The sequence below is a fragment of the Coturnix japonica genome, chromosome Z, assembly GCF_054131305.1.
Source record: "Coturnix japonica strain WE chromosome Z, WE-NBRP24, whole genome shotgun sequence".
NCBI classification, from domain to species: domain Eukaryota; kingdom Metazoa; phylum Chordata; class Aves; order Galliformes; family Phasianidae; genus Coturnix; species Coturnix japonica.
This window is the reverse complement of record NC_140702.1, coordinates 24811481-24829298: the sequence shown is the minus strand read 5'-3', so window position 1 is coordinate 24829298 and position 17818 is coordinate 24811481. Positions and strand designations below refer to the sequence as shown.

The following is a 17818-nucleotide window of genomic DNA, read 5'->3' as shown; positions in this document are numbered from 1 at the left end:
TTTATTATTTTATTTTTATTTTATTTTATTCTTTTTGTTAATTAGGTAATCTTGCTACCTTTGTTCCTGAATTAAATTTTTGAGCAGAGTCTATTTATTTTTTTTTTAGTCTCAGCAGGATGTAGATATCTGGATTTTAGACTGACAAATTTAAATAACATTGTCAATATTCAATTCAGAAGGCAAAGGGGGGAAAAAAAAAAAAAAAAGCCATCTAATTTTGAAGATACAAAAATAGGTGAAACAATGTTTAACCAGTCAACCCGAACATATTAAGAAGTCATTCTCTCTGTTGTGCTGCGCTGGAAATCATCTCTTGAGTTTCAGGTTGAGAAGTTTAAAATAATTGATTTCATTGAAAACAACAACAGGTTTCAGTTAGCCTTAATGTAAGTTTTGTCATTTGAAATGCTTTAAAGAAAATGGATATTCTATACCCTATGTATTAAGAGCGCACACACTTGAGCAGACTGTGTGTTTCTGTGCAATACCCGCATACATAACCAATAATAGCCAGTGGAGCTGATTTAGTCTCTTGCTGTCTGAGCAGTTAATCAAGGGCATCATCTCAGCACATAAAAGCGAGAAAATTACATGGGTGAAGTGAATTAAGTTTTAATGTTTGAACACATAGGAATTACGTGCTGCCACCTATGTTCAGATTACAGTTAAAATCGATGATAGCATATCAATAAAGTCTCGTTTTTTATCTCACTTAGTGTGGGGATAGCAGTGATGTCATGACCTTCTAATGGACCATATTTAAAATGTAAATCCTGCTAAGACTTTTTTCTTTTGTGGTATAAAAGGTGCCCACTCATTAAAGTAAAAGCTTTTTAACCCTTTCTCTTTGAGGATTAAGAGTCAAGTATTGAACGCTAAAGATATCTGTAGTTCAGTTTCCCGGAGATAGAATAATGAAATGAAAGTTGTAAGAGGAATTACTGTAATAATATTGATAATTAATGATTCTCAGTATTAAGTCATTCGTTTTCACGCTTCATGTCATAAAATGCTGTCTTCACACATTCTTCTTTGGCTGAGGTAGTTTTCTTCTGACATCAGCATAATAATGGATAATTTTAGACCATTATATAGCCTATGCAGACTCATTGCTTTGTTGAAGGTTTTCTACATTGTTACACCTCAGTTCAGGAAAGCATTTAGCTATTTATCTGAATCCTTTGGCTTACTAGGTGCTTAAAGTATCAGCTTAACTACAGTCTTGAGCAGAGCTGCTGATTATCCAGGCAGCTTTTCAATCTAACAAAAGAGCTCCTAACATGTATTTAAATGCACTCATGTATCTGAATTACTGCATACCCAGGTATGAGTGTGGAAGAATGTGTGCTAAAAGTAGAAGATACTTGATCACTGACTAAATTAGTTCAAAAGAAAAGCAAAATAAAAACGGATTGAATGGGAAAATAAAATAAAATAAAATAGCTTGATTCAGCAACTCGTGAGAAACAATCCAGTAGTTTGGGGAAAGAGATTAACGTTGGACATTTAACAAAAGAATTGTTAATCTTTTTTAAAAGAAAAACCTTTCTTTGTTAAATGTGGAAGCCATAATATCACCACACTTAAATTACTGTTTTAATAAATGCAGATTTATTGATAATAAGTTCAAAGCACATAATTTATCTTCCAGTTGACATATGTTGTGCACACAATAAGATATTTTTCAATTCAGTGATGAAGGGAAATGCTAAGGAAACAAAGCAAGTAAGCTCCAAACATTCAACATGATTTCTCCAGATTTGGTGAATGCCAGTGTCTTGAATTGATTTTTGCTACAGGGAGCTTGGAAGGCATAATTTAGGGAGAGGTTTTTCATTTGAGGGATGGAAATATAGATCTCTATGGACATCTCTTGACATATAGTAGGAAAAAAAGCGGGTTTAAAACAGACTAGATTCTGTTTGCTTCTCTGTAAAAAATCTTGTAACACATCTTTGGGGTGTGATAACCTCTCAAGAACCTCAGAGAATGCGTTTGAGCCATTAGAAGCATTTCTATAGAAAGCATCAACTGGTTATTAAGTATGCATCCTTAAGAGTGCAGGACAAGATGAGCAGTATAAAACTCTAAGCTTTCTCTGGAGTGTAATAATTGCCTTTTCAGTTGTATTATTGGTTTGAGTCCGAGCATACAAAATGAAAGAACAAATCTTGATGTTTGTATTCTGCTTTAAACAGTCTTTAGCTAAATTCACACTGTAGAATCCTCCATTATGTGACAGCCTCTTTGAATATCCGGTGATACCCATTTTTAATATATTCATGTTTTAATTAAAATTACAAACTAGTATTATGGAAATTAAAATTTAGTTTATTTTGTTTTTCCTGAAGTGTGAATTTGTTTCCAAATAAGTCTTGTCACTGAGGAGTTGACCAGGGGTACTCTTTCCTCTGGCTGCTACTGGTAGCAAAGATGAAAATACTCAGTCGTTAGCATTTGAGCACTGTTATGCTTAGTTAGACACATTTGTAATCAGCTGTATCATTTCTTACCTCTCTTCTTCTAAACAATGCATCATCACAAATTATAAGTGACTTTCTTAGCTATGAAATTTGTGGTATAAATTACATCTTTGGCAAGTACTTTTCCATGTGACAGTTAAGTTGTATAATTCAGTGCCACAGAATGTTGTACATCAACTTAGCACTGGAGGTCCGCCCACAGAATAGACCCAGTTTTAATGTGTTATCTCTTTAGATTATATTTCTCTCAGATTGTCTGCTTATTCTCCATGTTTAAGCTGTGAAAACTTCCTCCTTGAGTTTTAAGATTTGTGAAGGTAATCTGTGCACAGACAGCCTATTCTGCAGGAGGTCGAACTGGGCAGCAGAGATCAGTGCAAGAGTCAGGTAGAGAAGATGAGGGGTAGATACTGGATCTGGTACAGGTGGAAAGATGAAATATTGCTGGGTAATGCATGAGGCACTTGTGGGACAATAACAGAAGAGCTGAGGATTGAGTTCATTTGGGCATGGATAGAACTGGTACATCTGGATTTATAAAACAAAACGAAACAAAAACAAAAAAAAATCACAAAACAGTAGAAAACAGGCCACCCCTATTTCGTAAATAATTTCTTTTTTTTTTTTTTCCTTTTAATGTGTTCTATTTTATTTGTTTCCTTGTTGTTAAATGGGTACTTTAGCGTAATTATGAAAAGAAGAATTAGTTAATGTACTCAATAGCTCATTTTAATACAGTGCAAAAGCTTTCCAGTAGACAATAATAGTTATTGTCAGACCTTTAATGTCCCTTCCTGACAGGTGCTTCGTGGTGTCTGTATAATAAGTTAGAAACAAGGAGAGGGAAGGGAAGGAAGCCTTAGGCTTAATTTGTCTGTGATATACTCTGCTTCTTATCTTAACCTTAGTGTCTGTACTTCTGAAATAGTAACTATGTTTTATGCAGACAAGGTCATCATTCAGTTCTGAGTGAAGTGATTTCACTACAGGTTGAAAATTGGAATTCGTTTAAGATTAATTTGGAATCACTTTTACAAAAATGCAATAGGGAAATTAAGAAAATAGCTTCAGTTTTACCTCTCAGAAATTCTTGATTGATTTGAGAGTGATGCATTTTATTTTCTCCCCTTATTTTTTTCTTATATGAATATTTTATACATACAGATAAAAGTAAATGAACAGGTTTTGCACCTTTTTTCAAATTGAGCTGTATTTATACATGTTAAAAAACCATCTCCGTTACTCTTGAAGAAATAAGGATTTCAAAACCCTGTATTGAGAGCCACATTGTGGGAGCTCCATTACCTGAAAAGCTGAAAAAGAATGTTAAGATTGTATTGATTTCTGTATTTATCAATCTCATTGAATTAAAAAATGTAATTGTTGCCCATCAGATTGTAATCTTTGTAATTTCTTATGTTCTTTCTAATTGGCGTTTTGTAGTTCAGAGCTTTTTGCAACTCATTGTGAACCTGGAAACCCATTAGGTCAGGATCAGTGTTGTTCATACAACTTACAAGGCTCAAGATAAATTTCTCCGTGGGTAAAAATATTTTAAGTCTCACTGTTTAGAAAACTATAGCAAGATTAAACTTAATGGAAAAATTTGTAGTCTATATGCTATTTGTCTTTAGAGAAAAGTACAGGACTGAAATGGAAAAAAAAATAACAGTAATAACTGCCTCTTGGTGCTTGTTCAGTCTGTAATCTAAAAATAAGATTATTTTTCCTTTAAAGTACAGTTTCTCTAGTGAAAGAGATAGACTAACATGAAAGGGTAACGGAGACAGTAAAAATATTAGATTTCTGTGTAGCACTTCAGCTAAAACATTGTTTCAAAGTCAATAAAGAAAGTATTTTTTCACTTGGTCTCTTAAATAACCAGAAGGTAATTGTGTAGCAAGAAATAAATTCATTGACTGAAGCACTTTCCTGACAGCAGATATATTTATATACTTGTTAGCCATTCTAATGTGGTTCAGTTTTTTTGTTTGTTTTTACCTGAGCAAGTTCAAGTAGCTTTTGAGAATGTGTTTGAATATAGAGGTTATTCATGTTCACAGCAATTTTTGTTTTGATACTGCAATTTCTCACAATGTTTCTAGGTCTGTTTGCTCTGTGATTTTTTTTTTTTTTTTTTTCCTCCACATTTTGCTCAGGCTATTCTATATTTTGTCTGTATAAAATTATTTTATCTGGAGGATGTGGAATTACAACCATAGTTTATTAAAGCACATGCTATTGAGTGTATGAATACTATGAAACATCCTAAGGATTAATTGCATTTCATACACTCATATATTGTAGAATGGACGTCTAGATTTTAGCAGATACAAATTTATTAGTATGTCTGAGATATAGCTGATCTCAAAATATTTGAAATTAATTTTGTTGGAAGACTGAGAGATTAATAATAAATAGTTATATCTTAATGTTGGAGGAAAACATTTCTAATGGAAAAGCGAGTGTATGCAGCAGCTATGCACTTCCATCAAAATATATATTTCTTCTCAAATACCGCCCATGTATTTACTGTTGCAAATTGATACAGCGTTTTTTTCGCCAAGAGCATTGAAGAGGTGGAGATTTCAGTTCATATGAGTTAGATATCGCTCTGTAATCTGCTTTTAATATATCAGCAGGAAAATAAATTTGTGAAGCTGATTTGCATTATGTACACTTCTGCATGGAAACAGACTGCAGTTACTCTCTCGTTCAGCGTGCAGGTCAACATGCTTGTTGTGCAAGTGTTCTTTTCTTTCATTTTGTGAGTGTGAGAAGCAAGACCTTTCTGCAGATAGGGCATTGTTCTCCATATCCATTAATAGATGTCAGCACATGCCTCAGGCAGGGTTAGCAAATACCAGTCACAGAATCACATTCCATCAGAGCCGATAGGCTGTGTCTTCTGGATTAGACACATGGTCAACACATGTTAGAAATCTCCAGACTGGCTCTGTAGTAGTACTCATACCTATTGTATTTGTTTTGTTTTGTTTTTTAAGAATTTAAACTCTGAGTAAGTTATTTTCTTCCAAACCTGTCTGCTTGAAAAGTCTGTGTTAATACAGCAGACATGAGGTAAGATTTTTTTAACCAAAAAATAAAAAGAAAAAAGAAAAAAAAAATTTAACAACAACAACAAAAAGGGATTAGCTAATGAATCTGTGAGCTACAGTATTTCTGGGTATAGGCCAGAGGTAGCTAAGGTAAAGTTTTTTGCTTTCAAGCATGAGCATGGAATAAAAGATGAAGCCGATAAACTTGGGTGGTGTTAGCATGTAGAAGAGACAAATGGAGAGTCATGTGTGGAAGATGTTAATGACCACATTTAAAATTACGTGAGTAGTAATTACCAGATCTCTTCATTCTGCTTTTAGATAAAGTGGGATAAATGTTACTGGTGAACTCTAGAATAGTATTACCAGGTAGAACTAATGCGAGCCCAAGTAATGAGCATTTGTCCACAAATCAGCTTAAAAAAGGGACTAGTGTAGCCCCAGACATTTTGTACTCAGTGTGGACAGAGGCTCCATGTACAAATCTCAGGCTGCCTTTAGTGTCTGCTTGGATGCGGTATCCTTCAGAGTATGTTACTTGGGTCTTCAACGCTGAAGTTTATCCTGTAAGTCTAGGTGATGCCTTTGACAGAATAATAACTCTTCCTTTACCCTCCCTTCCTTCCTTCTCTCTTCATCCATCTCAGCAAGTTAAATGCCCTCAGCAATGGAAAATCAATAGCTAGGTACAGACTGTAGTCTTGGGGATTAAAGCTATCAAAGCTGGGACAGCTGCAAATGAGAGCCTAACCTCCTTGGGATCAGAGCTGTGGTATTTTGAACCCCTTGCCACCCTTATCATCCATGGCACGACTGTGCCACTGAACCTCCCTACATGTGATGAGCACTTCGCTTCAGAAGTTGCATCAAAACAGAAACTCAGAAAGATCAGGCAGAAATTGTGTGTGCCAACATTAAACCGAAGTCTTTTAAAAAATTCAGAGTCTGAAGAAACAGTTTTAATAAACAGAATGAAAAATGTCCAGCTCATTGATCGTGAGGTACAGAATGACGGTAAGTTAAGTGGGTGAGGGTGTTGCAGCATTTGAGGATCTGTGGAGTACTCTCAGATTTATAGGTGGGAAATAAATGTTGATTTGTTTATTTCCCCCCTCCCTCATATCTACTCAGGGAAGAGCAATTAGTTTCTATTTTTTAATGTTTGCATTATCACTGAGCGTATATCTTTCTGCAGTGCCAGCTATAAAAAGTCAGTATAGGACCCAGCTGTACAAATAAACACAGTTATGAGTGCAAGGAGGAAATTATTAACAGTAAGTGGGGTAAGCACGTTTTTGCACAATTTATTCCTTAAAGGGCTTTTAAAGAATAAAAATAAATAAAAGATGAGTCTGTACTTTTAAATTTGATGCACTATTAACTTGTGACACAAATGAAATTTTTGTGCAGCACGAGAACTGGAAAATGAGATATTTCAAGTCTAATTTCAGGTTAATGAAATTAATAGTGACCTGGTCCAGATAAAGGCTTTCTTCTTTTTGCTGAAGAAGTATTTCAGTCAAGGGACATCAGGAAGCTTTCAATAATAGGGTTTATTAGGGGGGAAAAAAAAAAAAAAAAAGATTTTATTTATAGAGCTTCTATTTATATATATTTATCTAAATTTGTAGGTATCTCTGTCCACCTAGATATACTTCTTGATAGATACAGACAGATGTTTATTTGATTTTCTTCTTTCCAGAAAATTGTAGACTTTCACCTGACTGATTGTGAGGAGGTTTCTTTTTTCTGGAAGTTAGGTGAATCAAAAGGTTGTAAGTGATGGACTACTGCATAGCCATCCTCTTAGAGAGCATGGAGAGGTGAAGTGCCAGACTGAAGCTGGAACCTTTCCTTACCAGTGTTGTAAACCATTGTCTGTCATATCCAAGGAGATTAATTAGATGGCTATGCAGGGGTTGGTGCTTCTAACATTTCAAAAGGTCTAGTTTTTGTATCAGCACAGAACAAAAGCAATGAGCTTGGTGTTCTTTGGTGAGTTTCTTCTGTTAAGGCCAAATGTTTTGTTGATTCTTCAAAGCTACCCAGTACTTAACCAGTTACTTTCTTTTAAAAACCTGAATGCGAGTTGAAGGTTATTTGCTTCATGTTTCTTCCCATATCTGTTCATTATAGCAGGTCACTTGTCTTGTTTTAATAGGCAGTAGGAAGTACCAGATAGGGTGGCAACTGATCAAAATCCTGTTATTATGTAAGAAAACTAATACTAAAGCACAATGTCTGTCTTGTACTATTGGCTGGCCAATAAGGGGGTGGGAGATTTTGCAGGGAGGCAAGTAACTTAATAACAATACTCCTCTCATAAAGCCCCAGTTAACACGGTTCTGTTCTAATTTACGTGTGCTTGGGATGTTTGGTTTTGGTTCAGTCCAAGCAGTGTGAAAATCTCCCAGACAGGATGGACGCAGTAGGAATAAATGGGAAAGGTAAATCTCTGACACATATATGTGGAGTTTAACACAGGGAGACCACTTGGCTCTTTCAAGAAATGGGATAGGCTCTTGCAGATGGCTGTGAAACAGTAATTGGGAGTGTGATGAAGTCTGTCAAGTGCAGGAGCCTGATTCTGCTCAGCTGTGTAATTGTGATGGAAGGAAGCCAGCCAAAGGCGGAGGCCTGGGTACAACCTTTTGGGAGACTTGTTCCAGGAGAGCGGGTGGGAAAGTAAAACGAAGGTTACAAATAATAAGTTTCTCTGCCTGATTGATAATGAACTGGTAATAAGTGGCCTTATTATAGTAATAAGTTTCCCATGGAAGCCCAATGATTGCAGAGAAGCTTTAGCTGAGTGCGTGTGACCACATCTTATTTTGATCAGCTGTAGCACAGCAAAGCTGTGTAATTATCATAATCTAACAATTAGCCTGGCATCCTTTCCCAGTGTTTAATTACTCCAATAAATGGTAATTGAATAGAGGACTTAATGACAAGAGAATAAGTTTCTTTTTACATTGTGTACTTAACTTCCAGTCTTGTCTAGGCATAATTTTTGAATACTGCTTTTTTGAACAACAGCCCTGATTAGTTGTTTCTTTTCTGTTTTGTCAGTGTTTCATTTCCTACAGAGTCTTTACTAAGGGCACTTTGAGCTTTTCTTAACTTACGAAGATATAACCTAAGATAATTCTTTCAAAATGGTTGTTTGTTTGTTTGTTTGTTTCCTTTGTATGGTTCTTCTTTTCTTTTCTTTTCTTTTCTTTTCTTTTCTTTTCTTTTCTTTTCTTTTCTTTTCTTTTCTTTTCTTTTCTTTTCTTTTCTTTTCTTTTCTTTTTTCTCTTTTCTTTTCTTTCTCCTTTTTTTCTTTTTTTTTTGTTTTTTATTTATGTCTTTTTTCCTTCCTTTTGCTTGCTCATGACAGTAATGCTCTGCTAGGGATCTAAAATGTCACTGTCTTGCTACTGTTAGCAAACCCTCATAGCATCTGGAAAACGTTGAATTTTCTTTTGGTTTGAATAGAGCTAAAATTAAAATAGCTCTTTGATTACTTCATTGTTTGTGCATCAGAATCATTGTTGGTGTCAGCACAGCTATGGGAACAGAGTTTATTAAATGTTGTGACAAAGCCAGTAAAAGAGCAGAAAAGCATTAAAGAGGTTATTTTTGCATACTACAGAAATAGCATCTTTAAAATTATCTGCAGTAAAATGGTCCACTTAATCCCACAACCCCTCAGATAATTAACAGCCAGAAGATTCCCCCCATCACACAGCAGTAGCTTTAAGTTACTTGAAATGAGAGGGCTTGGTCTGTCTAAGAGAACAAAGAATAAGCAGGCACGAGTTACTCTGCTGTAAGCAGAGTTTAGGATGGTGTAACATGCTGCTATGCTTGCAACCCAAACAGAAGCAAAAAATGTGTGTGAATTCAGTAGCGTGGAATGGTAAATAAGTGATATAATCACATCCCAAGAGCAATTTAAATGTTGTTCTCTTAAAGGACATTTATGTTTTATGGAGAGTGTTCATATTTGACATTTTATTGCATATACAAATGCTTATATGTGCATTGTATATGCAAATACCTACTTTATACTCATGCCTCCACTATTAATAAATTAACCAAACAGTACTGTAACTAGCTGACAGAAATAGACTTACTTTTCAGCCAATTTCAACATTTTTCCAGTTGAGGCTTTTACTGTGGTTAGCGTATTTGGGAGAAATGTTGCTGTTGTATAACAACATTTAATGGTGGTTTAGTCTTTTGGGGGATACTTGAAGGATCTTTCTCACCTGGCTGCCTTTTACACGATGCTTATAGGAATGCTGTATTCTCTGAGACTTCTGTCTCCGCTAAACTTAGTAGAAATTGCCTTAGCAGACATTAAAGTAAAAAGCAGGAGGTAAGTGAACAGCAGTTGCTGGGGGTGCACATGTGCTACTCACAGAAACCTTCTTTCCTTTGGAAACAGAACAAGCATGTTTTTTGCTGTACTCCTGAACACTGTGGATAATTATGGTTTGTGAGGAATAAATCAATTTGCTGAATTTTGTTATGTTGCTTTGCATTTTAGATGATCTTTTGAGAGCAGGGCTATTGGTAGACAGCATTCGACTGTGGCATTGTCCTTTATGTGTTTGTGTTCCTGGCTGTACAGGCTCCAGGCAGCAGAATCAGGGCCATTTGCATCTGATCATTTCTGGTGCCAGACTTGAAGACCAGAATTTCATAATTCATAGCTAAAGTAGCTATTTGAAGTCTTTTCTGGTTGCTGGTGAAGCCTTGCTGCATGCATTTAACAGAACAGGCTCAAAATAAAGAAAGGTTGACATAGTAAAAGGAAAATTTTCCAGTACACTTATCTTGAAGTAAAGCATCTGTCATGTTGATTTTACAGGAAGGCTGATAGAATATAACTAATAAGATTTGTATGGGAAGCAAAAAGCAGAAGCTATTGCAATTTTTTATCTATCTAAATGATAATGGGCAATTAGTGTTATTTGTGCTGTTTTTAAACAAGGTTTTTGTAGTATTTATTCCAAGAAAGAAAGGGATGAAGAAACAAAACCCAACAAACAAAACTGTTGTTGCATTCTAAATATCTATTTTAAATAAATTGTCATTTGTTTTGGTGACCAGCAAAGCTACTGTTTTCAAAATAAGCCTCATATGCTTCAGAACTTAAAATTATGAAGAAAAAAATGTGCACAGAGATTGTGTGCTTTCTTTTGCATTAGCAGATAAACAAAACATAGAAGATAAAATTACATAGCAAATAGCTAGTCTTACAGTTCCCCACTTAAAGTTACCATGAATTTCTTTCTTTCCATTCTGTGTACCTTAGATATTTGAACAGTAGCTCTTGAGCTCGGGAACATTGGTATGATTGCTTTTGATAGAAGCTGCATGCAAGTTTTGAGCAGCAAGCTGATGGTCGCTATTGGCTATGGTTACGTTCAGGTTTAGAAACTACTTAGCTGTATGCATTCAGTGCTTTTCGTGACATACTGCTTAATAGCTAGCCTTCTACTGAGCAAGTCTCCAAGACACTGTTTGAATGCCAGCTGAAACAAAACAAAGGTTAATTGTGTTTGAGGAGTAGCTGTGTTTTACTGTTCCTGCAGGGAGACAAATGACAACATTTGCAAGATTTGCAGACCCTGTCGGAGTTTTGAGAAATCAACTTTTCAGTTGACTTCCACCACACCACTGTATTCTGTCATACAAATTTATGGAGAACTGGTTTTCTTCTTCATGGTGGGATATATAAAGATTCTAATTACCACCTGTTTCTGGGAGCTCACAGGGGCCCATGTGAGGATTTCTTAGGACAGATACACAGCTGAGGAAAGGCAAAGAATGTCAGTAGCACTGCTAGAGAAATGTTGAAAAGTGGGTTTTCCAGTCTGTGTTGAAAGAGTCTCATGAAAAGGAGAAATTTATTATGCCTTAAATATAGTCTATAGGAAATCCTGTTCCTGTCATCTTTAAAAACATATTTGTGAATAGATTACACCGTGCCTTTATGTGTTGTGTTCTTCAACATATTTATGTGGCTAAACACTGTTAAATGCTTTCACTTGAAGTGGAACTTTTGTTTCATGTTAATAACTGACTTTGCCTTACTAAGAGGCTTTAAGCTGTAAATGTTAAGTGTTCTTCTGTTGGATGTGGTTTAAAACTATTAGGAATGTGTTTCTGCAGAATTTTTCTTTCAATAACTGAAAGGATTCTGAGTTGATGAGTTTGTTATGAGGTACAAATGGCCACCCCTTACCTTCCTGCACAGGTCAGAGGCCATTGTGAATCCTCTTCAGGAATAAACTCTCCTGTGATGAGAGAAGTGAGCACGTTTCACCACTCACTTCATCTTACACACGGCAGATTTTTTAGTTTTGTTTAGAAAAACAAAATTTGTTCTGCATCTTCCGAGTCCTCTACTGCTGAATTCTTTAAGACATTACAAGAAAAAAAAAAAAAAAATCACCTGCCCTCTACTTCTTAGCTTGGTAATAACCTCCTTTCAGCACTGCTGTTGAGATATGGGGTGAAGAAACTTTATTCAGAGCTGCTTTATAGAACACCTTGGTACATGTTTTCCCTCAAGCAGGTTCGCTGCTATGCCAGCACTACCAACTCAGATCATCCAGTTCACATCACTTAAAATGCACAACATCCTCCTCGTTTTTAGAGGTGTAAATGTAAATACATCCTGGCAAATGACCCTGGGCTGAAAGTACTGGTAGAGCAGGAGAGGATCGAAGAGGAGAAAAGGATAGTGGGTTGAAGGGGATGTGGTGGTCCTTCACCCTCAGGTCAGCTCTGAAGCCAGTGCTTTCTTCTTGCCCTTGTGTGCTGCTTTGATTGACCAGGATGCTCGTCTGGTTCAGCACTGGCAGAGGCAGAAGCAAGAGTGAAGATGCTCAAACACCAGTGACCAAAGAGGGAGGCTGTGTTGTGATTTTGTTTGTTTAATAAAAGCCCTTTAGTAAAAGGGCATCGGATAAGCTCTTTGTTTGAAGTGCTGTGTAGAATGGCTCCCTGGTGAAGATTACAAGTTTGATTTCCTTGATAACATGGGTTTAAGGCACGATCACAAATTCAGTTGCCTTTCTGTGCTTAAAATCCCCATAATCATGAGCTTTGTGGTCAGATTCACCTCTTCAAATTCAGTTATTCACAGTATAGAGTCTATCTGTGAAATATCTGTCTAGACTCTGCTTTTAGTTAAAGGAGAGAAATAGCTGCTCCAGGAGCGTGATCCATCTCACCACAGTATACTATGGGCCTAACTAGGTCACATGAAATGGACTCAAAGTCTGCATTTCCTTCCATTGACTTAAAGGCAGTCTAGAGAAGCGGCTTGTGTGAGGTTATTCATTTTGTTAAAGTCTAGTATTAAGTATTGTCAGTCTGATCCTGGATGTCTGCAGTTACTTGCATCTAGTTTTGACCAGTTTCTCTCACAAAACCATTGTTGGATGTTATTGTGAAGGCAAAGGCTGATATGAGAGGCAGTTTTGAGAATGAGGAGCCTGTGTGTTTAAAATAAATGTACATGTGCATGTGCATACATAATTCATTTAATTATTTTGAAAACCAACATTTTAGTTACTAATAAAAATATTAACTGAATTTTAAAATTAAAAATGCAACCAAAACAAACGAAGAAAGATATCACTGCCATAATAAGGCTTTCCTGTTCTGAACTAACAAGATAGTTCTTTTTAGTTACATGTATGAAATAGTTTACTGTTAACTGATTCAGAGAATAGGCACCAATTTCATAGCAGTACATTCTTTCATGTGTGTTAAGACCATATCTGTTTGTGTGACAGGTTTTGGAAGCACTGGAGTACAAAAATATATTTCTTAACTAGTGATTTAGATAAATGTGAATTTTCCTGAAAGCACTGTGGTTAAGAAAGGCTTTTTCTTGTATTTACAATGGAACTATGAGTCCGTGCACTGGCTGAAATTATACAGATATATCATGCTTTGATGCGTGTTCAGTTTTTTTTTGTTTTTTTGTTTTTTTTTTTCCCCTTTAAAAAGCTATTTTATTGAGGCTAAATTATTGTAGGGATATGAAAAGGTATAGTTTGCTCTGAATTTATCCTTGGAGGGCCAGCAGATCATTGCTTTTTCTCTGAAATTAGATAGAAGGCTCCAGATGGCAGATTTCAGGCCCATCAGGTGTTTAAAATATGCCCCTCAGCTAAAAAGAAGTATTATAGTTAAATCTGTCATGGTCTTTTTATTGCTCTGTGGTACACTTGACAACTGCATCCGCGAAAGAGGGAAGCTACAAGTAGCCCAGTCGGCCTGAGGTGGAGCAGGTCAGTGCTTGGTTTCCTTGGCGGCCTTGCAGAGTTTGATAGATGTACAGACCTGCTTTATGGAATCATTAAGTCCATCACGACATGAGCTCCCATGGAGGCAGTGAATTTGTTCCCATAGTTTCTTCCAGACTCTACGGCAGGCATTAGAGAAGTAATGTAAGTGAAGCAGAGGGGAGAAAAAGGACACCTTCCCTCCTAACAAAAGAAAAATCCCGTGCCTATAAGCACTCCTCAGTAATAGTAGTAATAATGAAGTGCATCTGGGCTGGTGCCTTGCTCTGCGTTTCTCAGCTGGCACTTGTTCAGACCTGTCATGTAAGGCTGAGAGCTGATAATTCATATCCCAGAATCCTTTTATCTGTGTGGAGTGATGTCTCCAGTACGTGTACTTCTGGCAAAGGAGTCACAGTGCTTTTCAAAAATCATAAAATAGCAATACAGGCTTTCCTTTGCATCTTGACAAACTGCTGCTAATCTTGAAGAATGCAAACCTGTTTCTGCGCTTGTAGTAACTAAAAGTTCTCACAGTCAAGTCAGCTTTCAACACAGGGAAGACTGCTGCCTGACTCAGAAGAGGATGAACTTGGGTTATTTATTTTTCTTCATAAGTACGTTTGTATAGGCACTGATGTGGGGAGGCTGATACATTTCTGGTATCTTTGTTTCTTCTTGTATTTTTATTTTTTATTTTTTTTTAACAAATAATTGACGAGAAAATGCTTTATTTATTCAATAAACCATAGAGAAAGATAGTGTATAACTTGGTGTGCCTTAGCAAAAGATTCACTTTATCATAAGAAAGATCGAAAACCTTTATCCAGAATGTCATAGGACTGTAGTCCTGCGCTAGTGGTCTCTGATTGTTCTGTTGAATTTTAGGACTTAGATTTAAGGGTGAATGAGTACGACTGGCGTGAGATGAAATGCCATTAGTGATGCCTCTTTCACAAGAACATTAACCTGCAACAAGGTCATTGTGCACTGACTGTGCTAATGTCTCAACTCTTCCTTTGGTTTCAGATTCCAGCAGGGTGACTACCACATTGATGTGTGCATCAACGACTACCTGGATGTATTCTGCCCTCACTATGAAGATTCGGTGCCAGAAGATAAGACCGAACGCTATGTTCTGTACATGGTGAACTTTGATGGCTACAGCTCCTGTGATCACATTTCCAAAGGGTTCAAGAGGTGGGAGTGCAATCGGCCACACTCCCCGAATGGACCGCTGAAGTTCTCAGAAAAATTCCAGCTCTTCACACCCTTCTCACTAGGATTTGAGTTCAGGCCAGGCCGGGAGTATTTCTACATCTGTGAGTATAGGAGATCTACCATTGTTGCTTAGCAGGTGCAAGAAACACAGCTAGTTTTTCACCTATACTCTGTGGAAATGCAGAGGGCCAAACTGTGTATAATGCAGATGTTTTGCGGTGAATGCAGTCTTAAGTATCCCCAGATATATTAGCTAGGAATCTAGCTTGTGGAAATGAGATTAAATCACAGCTTCTTTTCTCACATGAAATAGCATGTCAGCCTGTTTACTGAACTGTGGCTAACTTTTAACGCACAATGTGCTGCAGTATTTACTGCAATACGCTGAAATGGAAGAGAAGACAAGAAGGGTAGAAGCTTTCCCCATGTGTGAGGAAAAATAATTAATTATTCATGCATGTAATTCCTGGATTACTGCTCAGATTAAGTATTCTTTTATTTGTAATGTTTATCATCCCTGAGAAGTGAGGTCTATGTTGCTTGTGAGCAGCATAACTGCTGATGTTCATAGCCCAGCAGTATTTGACATGGTGACTTACGAAGGCGAGCCTTCCGAGCACCAAGCCTCACCTGTGGTTTCTGCCAACTCCCAGCCCATGCAAGCCACAGGGAACCCATGTGGCATGGGAGAGCAGCTGGGGAGCTTTGAGATCCAGGGATGAGCTGACTGGTGCACTGGCCCCTCCCTGCAGTTACCACTTCTGCAGCTATCATATTTGATTGATCCCCCAAGTAAGATCTTGTTTCAACAATTTGTTTTGTACCTAAATCTTCTACGTCTTGTTGTTCCAGCAGCATTTTTTATTGGCTTTAGTGTTCAGCTAGGGGTTTGAAAGCTGTGCATCATAGTAGGTACCAATAAATACTGCCCTCATATGCGGTGTTGGCCTTTCTACTGTGAAACAGAACTTCCATCTCATTTCACTAGGGAAACTGAGTATGTATGATCCCTGCTTTTCAGCCTCATTTGTTCAGCTTTGAGATTTTTCTTTTCCCTTTCTAAATCTACAGAGAAATGTATTCCTGATGGAATACTTTCATTTCACTCCCTGTTCTCCCAGCAAATAAAATCCTCTAATAAGTAGCAGCTCAGCATCAGAAGAACAGTGCATTTTTCTTGTTCTGAAGCACGGTAATAATAATAGTAATAATAACAGCAAACAGTAATATTGCTTACGGTTTAAAATATGGTGATTTTTTTTAATATGGGTTAATATCAGGGTTATGAGGATAGTGTTCTAGGGTAAATAAATCTGTATTGTTTGTGCCTTGTCTTACTCATGTCACAGACTAAAAACATTCCATTAACTTAAGCAGGTGTTTTGGGTTACTCAAAACCCTCTGAATACTGGATTTTTCTGTATTTATTTGTTTGTTTTTAATTCAGTTCCTGATCATCACCATTAAAACAGGCATACTTAATCTAAGGAATGAAATGTCTTTACCATATTGTAGCACAAGGATGACACCAGTATCTGCTAGCATAAGAGAAGTAATAATAAATACAGAAATATTTATAGAAATAGAAATTTCGGGGGGGGAGGGGGGGGGGAGAGTAAGGGGGAGAAGGGAGATCTCAGCTTGGTCTATCTAGCTAATAGATTCATTGTCAAAATAGACAAAATCCATTGAATTCTCAAGTAAGATATGATAATTCAAATACACCCAGGGCACTTATGCCTGGTTTTCCTCATTTCTGGTTAAATTCAATATTGCCCTAAAAATCATTAGGCATATTCTCTAACATTCGTTTAACTGACTCATTTAACTGTCAAGGGTTCCCTTCAAAATAATTGTACCAAAATGGTTTAAAATATGAAGAGCTTTATGATATTCAACTGAGTTTAGAATGAGTTATTTTTAAATGAAGGGTAAAATAGCAAAAAATTAGCAGGAAAGATATATTTGTTTGCTAGTATTTGTCCCCCCAGCCTTTGGACTGTGGAGGACAACAATGAGAGTGAAGCAGTTACAAGGAACGGAACAGCAATTAAAAGCAAAGTTTTTGTCATGCTTCTATGTTTTTCTCCTGGTCTATAGTGAAGAAACAAGATGGTGGAACACTGTTCCTTATTTCTTCATCAGAATTTTCAGCAGGCCATAGTGGGGGCTACAGAGACTGCCTTTACTACCTCCCTGTATTTGCCTGATAAGGAAATCACTTCCCAGCCAGTGAAGTTTCTTTCCTCAGCGTATCTTAAACCTTTGCCCTCTCTGCTGGAGGAAGGAAGGCTCACCATATAACCTGCTGTGTTCTATTAAAGGATACAAAATAAGTCATGTAGTCTAGACCCGTGGGAAGACAAAGTATTAAGTGGTGGGTTAGGTTTTTTACTTAATTACTGTCTGTTTGGTGTTTTCTAAAAGTCTTAAAGCTTTACCTTTTAAGGTAACGTGTCTCTAGTTGCCATTTTTTCTAGGAAATGCAATAATTCAAAACCAGTGACAGGACTAGTTCCTTTCTGAACTATTGGTTTCTGAAAATGCCGCTTTTCATTCTGAAGCCATGCTTTCGTGTATTGTGTACATGAGTTTGGATCTCACTTCTTTGCATAGTCATTCCAGGAATATACAGCGCCAGAAAAAATCTAGCTTTCTGATTTCAAATTCCTATTGAATAAGTGAACTCTGCATTGCAGACATGCAATGAACAAGTACTGATCAAGTTTACTTTTGATAGAAGAAGAAAAAAATATTA

The 17818-nt window shown here is 36.7% G+C and overlaps 1 protein-coding gene across 3 annotated transcripts in view; it reads left to right on the top strand.

Moving 5' to 3' along the window:
* EFNA5 (ephrin A5) overlaps positions 1-17818 on the top strand; it is a 207108-nt gene that overhangs the window by 153776 nt on the left and 35514 nt on the right. For all 3 annotated transcript variants that reach the window (XM_032441285.2, XM_015849467.3, XM_085528836.1), the window contains exon 2: positions 14869-15161. In XM_032441285.2, coding sequence (XP_032297176.1) covers positions 14869-15161 — 293 coding nt within the window. The remainder of the gene's footprint in view (positions 1-14868; positions 15162-17818) is intronic.